At 40.8% G+C, this 4,740-nt stretch overlaps 1 protein-coding gene across 1 annotated transcript; it reads left to right on the top strand.

The window, feature by feature from the left end:
• Positions 1-177: 177 nt before the first annotated feature.
• Positions 178-4,533, top strand: LOC102434618 (cystic fibrosis transmembrane conductance regulator-like; the record flags this gene model as incomplete). Its single annotated transcript, XM_006109472.3, has 3 exons — positions 178-350; positions 867-972; positions 2,647-4,533. Coding segments are annotated over 3 exons (480 nt in total), but the record flags the coding sequence as incomplete, so codon positions are not given.
• Between the last annotated feature and the right edge of the window lie 207 nt (positions 4,534-4,740).

Raw genomic sequence — 4,740 nt, 5'->3', positions numbered from 1 at the left:
CCTTTAGAGCTGTCAAGATTATCCAGTTTAGACTTTTGTTTAATCCAGCCCGAATAGCAGGCGTGGCAGGGGCTGACATGAAATTCAAACTTTTAGAACTCCCATGAGTGTCTTTAACCTTGTGGTATCTGAACTGCCCTTTCTAAGCACAGTGTTTTCCCTCTTTCTTTTCTGCAGGTTGGACTCAGATCTGTGATAGAGCAATTTCCTGGGAAGCTTGATTTTGTCCTGTTGGATGGGGGTTTGGTCCTAAGCCATGGCCACAAGCAGTTGATGTGCTTGGCCAGGTCTGTTCTCAGTAAGGCGAAGATCTTGCTGCTGGATGAACCCAGTGCTCATCTGGATCCAATGTGAGTTTCAGAATTCCTGCTATTTGGTAATACAGCGGCAGAGGCCTGCTGCATATTGACACAAATTCCCATGGCCTAGTGAGAAAGTCACCATTGGATATGCGCACAAGTGCTTATTTCCTGGTATAAGAGCCTGTGTTCTCTTCTCAGTGTGATTTTGGAGTTCTCCCCCTTGTCAACACATGAAATATTTAGTTACACAGGCAAATTCTGATTCTTATGATTTATCTTTCTATTCCATTCATATGGTAGCACAAAAGAACTACTAGTGATTCTACATAATGAAAAAAATGTACTTTTGTGAAATTTCCTTCAAAATATTTGTCCTATTTATTGATGGAAACTTAAAATCTACCCTTTGGTTGCAAAGCTGGTTGTGGCTGACTATATCACAATTATGTTAAAAGTATTTAAGGAAAGATAACTTAAAGGACTCCGTTGCTAGGACAATAGGTATGTTATCAAGAATAAAGGCAGATTATTGATGTTCTGTGTGGTATTTTCTTTCTTTTCTAGAACATATCAAATCATTCGAAGAACCCTAAAACAAGCATTTGCTAATTGCACAGTGATCCTCTGTGAACACAGGATAGAAGCAATGTTGGAATGTCAACGATTTTTGGTGAGTGTTTATAATTTACTTACGATCTCATTTCTCCTTTAATTCTTGATAACAATCTCTTAAGTGATAGTTTCTGCAAATCCCAGGTATGTACAAGTTCAACCTTAAAATATGTGTCATACAGCCATTTAGCTTGACTCAAAATAGCTGCACGAGTTTCTCACTTTGATCTGAGTTATGAGGTAAGGTTGGAATGCAGTAAGTCTAAAAGAGTAGCATATTACTAAGTGACATTAATAAACTGGAACATCTACACTTTTGATTCCTTTATTTGGGGAATAAATCAGAAGAAAGACTTAGGTCCTGATGCTTTTAATAACTAAATCTTCCTTGGGTAGGTAGGGTCCAGGACAGGCCTGGATTCTCTTGCATCTCATGTAGAGTTTTAATATGATAATTGAAAGGCTCATTTCATTTTTAAAGTCATTATTTGGGACTCAGGTGAATGTCTCTCCCAATCACCTTCTCATTGTGCTTTCAAAGCTGTCACAGATTCTTTCAAGTGACGTTTACAAATTCCCTCAGGTTTAGTCACAAGGAAGTTCTCAGGATGATGCACCACATTATTCTATTCAGACTTTTGGGGTTCCTGGAAGTAAATGCTTTCCTTACTGAAGGATTGTTATTACCATTTATTATTACTAAGCTCCAGGTAACAAATTAGGGGCTGACTCACAAACTCTTGTCCTGCCATGGTCAGGCTCAGGAGGCTGGATAAAGCCTTCCTACTCTCTGACCTTGGGTTTGCTCAACTTGAACATGTGAAGGAGGCATATTAAACTCAGGCACATTCTGACCAATTTGGAATTTTTAACCTTCAAATCCACTGTTGATGAGGTTCAACTACAATGCTGTGGAGTGTCACTCATTTATAAGGCCCTATAGTGTGCCACGCCAGCACAGCCAAGGGTGAACCTGAGTGGGGGCGGCTGAAAGGCTTAGAAAAGACAGACAAGAGAATGAAAGCTGGGTCTCGGTGGGACGCTGCTTCTCTGAGAGACAGGGACGATGCCCACAAGCCGGGTCTTTATTTTATAGCAGATGCCACGAGGCAAAGTAAGGGGGTGATCAAGATGTTTACAGCATTCTCGTGAGTTTCGATCCTATTCAATTACATGCACCCGAACTCTATCAAGCCCACATCACTCAGACACGTGGGACCACATGTTCGGACCATAGTTTCAAGCTTACAACTATAGCTGTTGGCTATAATTGTGCTGGGAAGGCTCTGCCTTTCAAGCTGGGACTTGCATGTGGCAGTGAGAGGACTGTGCCCTCTCATCAGTCCAGGGCTTGAACCTGTCCAAAACACTGTAGCCGCTCCCCACACTATAGAAGGGATCTAACAAAAATCATTCTGGTTTTGAAAGCACCCTTAATTCCTCTAAAGTTCTTTGAAGAGGTAATTGCTCAGTACAATCCTAATTTTTAAAAAAAAGTCTTCCAGCTGCTAAATAAAAGTTACAGAGAGTTTCACAGATGGCGAAGCTCCATAAAGCAAAAGGGTGAAGGACTAGGCAGTGAAATGCGATCTCCCTGACCGTTCAGACTGCCAGCCTCTGGACACTGTTTCCCATTTGGCTTTTATCTTCCTCTGAGCCTATGCCACCTTCTGTCCTTGCTCTGGCCCGCCCTGCCTTCTGTCCAGTATCTCACTAACAGCCACTTCCCCAGGTCATAGAGGAGAACCAAGTGCGGCAGTACGACTCCATCCAAAGACTGCTGAGCGAGAAGAGCCTCTTCCATCAGGCCATAAGCCCCTCGGACCGCCTGAAGCTCCTACCCCACCGGAACTCCAGCAAGCACAAGTCCCGATCCAAAATCACTGCTCTGCAGGAGGTGACCGAAGAAGAGGTGCAAGACACCAGGCTGTAGAAAGCAGTACCCGTGTTTGCATGGAGCGCTCACACGTGGACTTGTAGGAGAAAGGTTTATGCCTCAGAAAACAAGGATGAGTAATGGTATTTTTTAAAAGGAGACGTTTCAGTAAGAGGAATTAGGGACGTTTACTTCGGTCTGGATAAGTGGCTTCCCGGCAGTGGTCTAATTGTGTGACAGGTACTTCACATCCTTGAAGATTTACCACTTAGGTTTGCAGCCAGATTTTCCTGAAAACCTTTTCCTTTCGTTAGTCATTGGAAAGGTGGCTGTACATGTCAGCCAGCTTAATTGTTCCACTTATTGTTTAGTGAAATTCGTTGATTTGTATTATTGGAGAACTGTAATTATACTATTTAGACGCAGTGGTTCTCAACCTTCTGGCCCTTTAAATACAGTTCCTCATGTTGTGACCCAACCATAACATTATTTTCATTGCTACTTCATAACTGTAATGTTGCTACTGTTATGAATCGTAATGTAAATATCTGATAGGCAGGATGGTCTTAGGCGACCCCTGTGAAAGGGTCGTTTGACCGCCAAAGGGGTCGCGACCCACAGGTTGAGAACCGCTGATAGAGAGATGATTAACTTAAAACTTTAGTGGCTTATATTTCTTTTTCTCTAATATCTCCAAGATGTTTAAAAACACAACTATATGTCTGATCAGTATTCAGACTGTCCCATTTCTAAGCGAGTATTAGAATACTGTGAGAGTCACAAGACAGCCTGTCAACATATGTACTGTGCAGTACCTAGGTATCAATCAGGAGAGAGAACTTCTGGAATCCTTTAAATCAGGGTCAGTACTATTCTTCTACCAAACATTCAAAAAATTCAGATAATAAGAATACATCCCTTACCTGGGAAAAGTCTGTTACAGTTCCAAGTAGGGGACAGGATAGCTCTCTTCATGTGGAAGTTGACATGCCTTTCCACAGCTCTCAGAAAGTAACAAGCTGGTAAGACCTCTGAACTGAAGGATGGCTGGAAAAAGGTTTTAATATAAATTGGTGAGAAAAACACAGGCAGCTAAGCCATGGGGCTGCAGGTATATGTACCAGAAATCTGAATGTCTGGGTATACATGGGGTGATGTCATGTGCATTGGCAGACTACTCTATGCACATCATACTGTATATACTGAGTGGGAGAGATAGTGGGAGACACACTAAAGAAGAATCAATCACGAATTCTATATGCTTCTGTTTTATAATTTTGTGATGCAAAAGAAATTTTCTCTAGGAAATAGTATTTATTTTAATAATGTTTCAAACTCACATATAAATGGCTATATTTTAAGAATGATTATATTATGAATTACATTTGTATAAAAATTATATTTGAAATTTTGACTTGTAATGGCACTAGCTATTTTTATGATATATTATGTTAAGCCTGGGGGTGGGTAGGGGGAGGGTAATGTTGACCAGGGGCTATAAATTACCTTGAAGGTGTGGAGAGAAGCATCAGGGCTCACACAGATGTTGCACACACCTGGATAATTTCCAGACAGCATACAGGTTTCCTCTTAGGTGCAGCTTTAAAGAAAATAGTACCACGAAATCTGACTACTCCTATCAAGGACACACTACTTCCAACTCCAAACTAAAGATTGCATTCTATTTTTTACTGTAAGAATATATCATTTGTCAATAAAATTCACATATTTGTGTGAAACTTAGCTGTTTTCAGAATGTTCATTGATTGCGTGTCATTGATCTCTTACTTCAGTCTCTAAGGATCCTGGAACACAAACCATGAAACTTCCTTTAGATATAGCTTCTGATAAATTTCTTATCTCCATTTCATTTATCTCTTCTTCTGGATAATTCTCTTGTTCTTTCATTTGGAGCTTGTTTCTTTGTTTCCCCATTTTGGCTGCCTGTTT

The sequence above is a fragment of the Myotis lucifugus genome, unplaced genomic scaffold, assembly GCF_000147115.1.
Source record: "Myotis lucifugus unplaced genomic scaffold, Myoluc2.0 scaffold_10248, whole genome shotgun sequence".
NCBI lineage: Eukaryota > Metazoa > Chordata > Mammalia > Chiroptera > Vespertilionidae > Myotis > Myotis lucifugus.
This window is presented reverse-complemented; position numbering and strand designations above follow the sequence as displayed.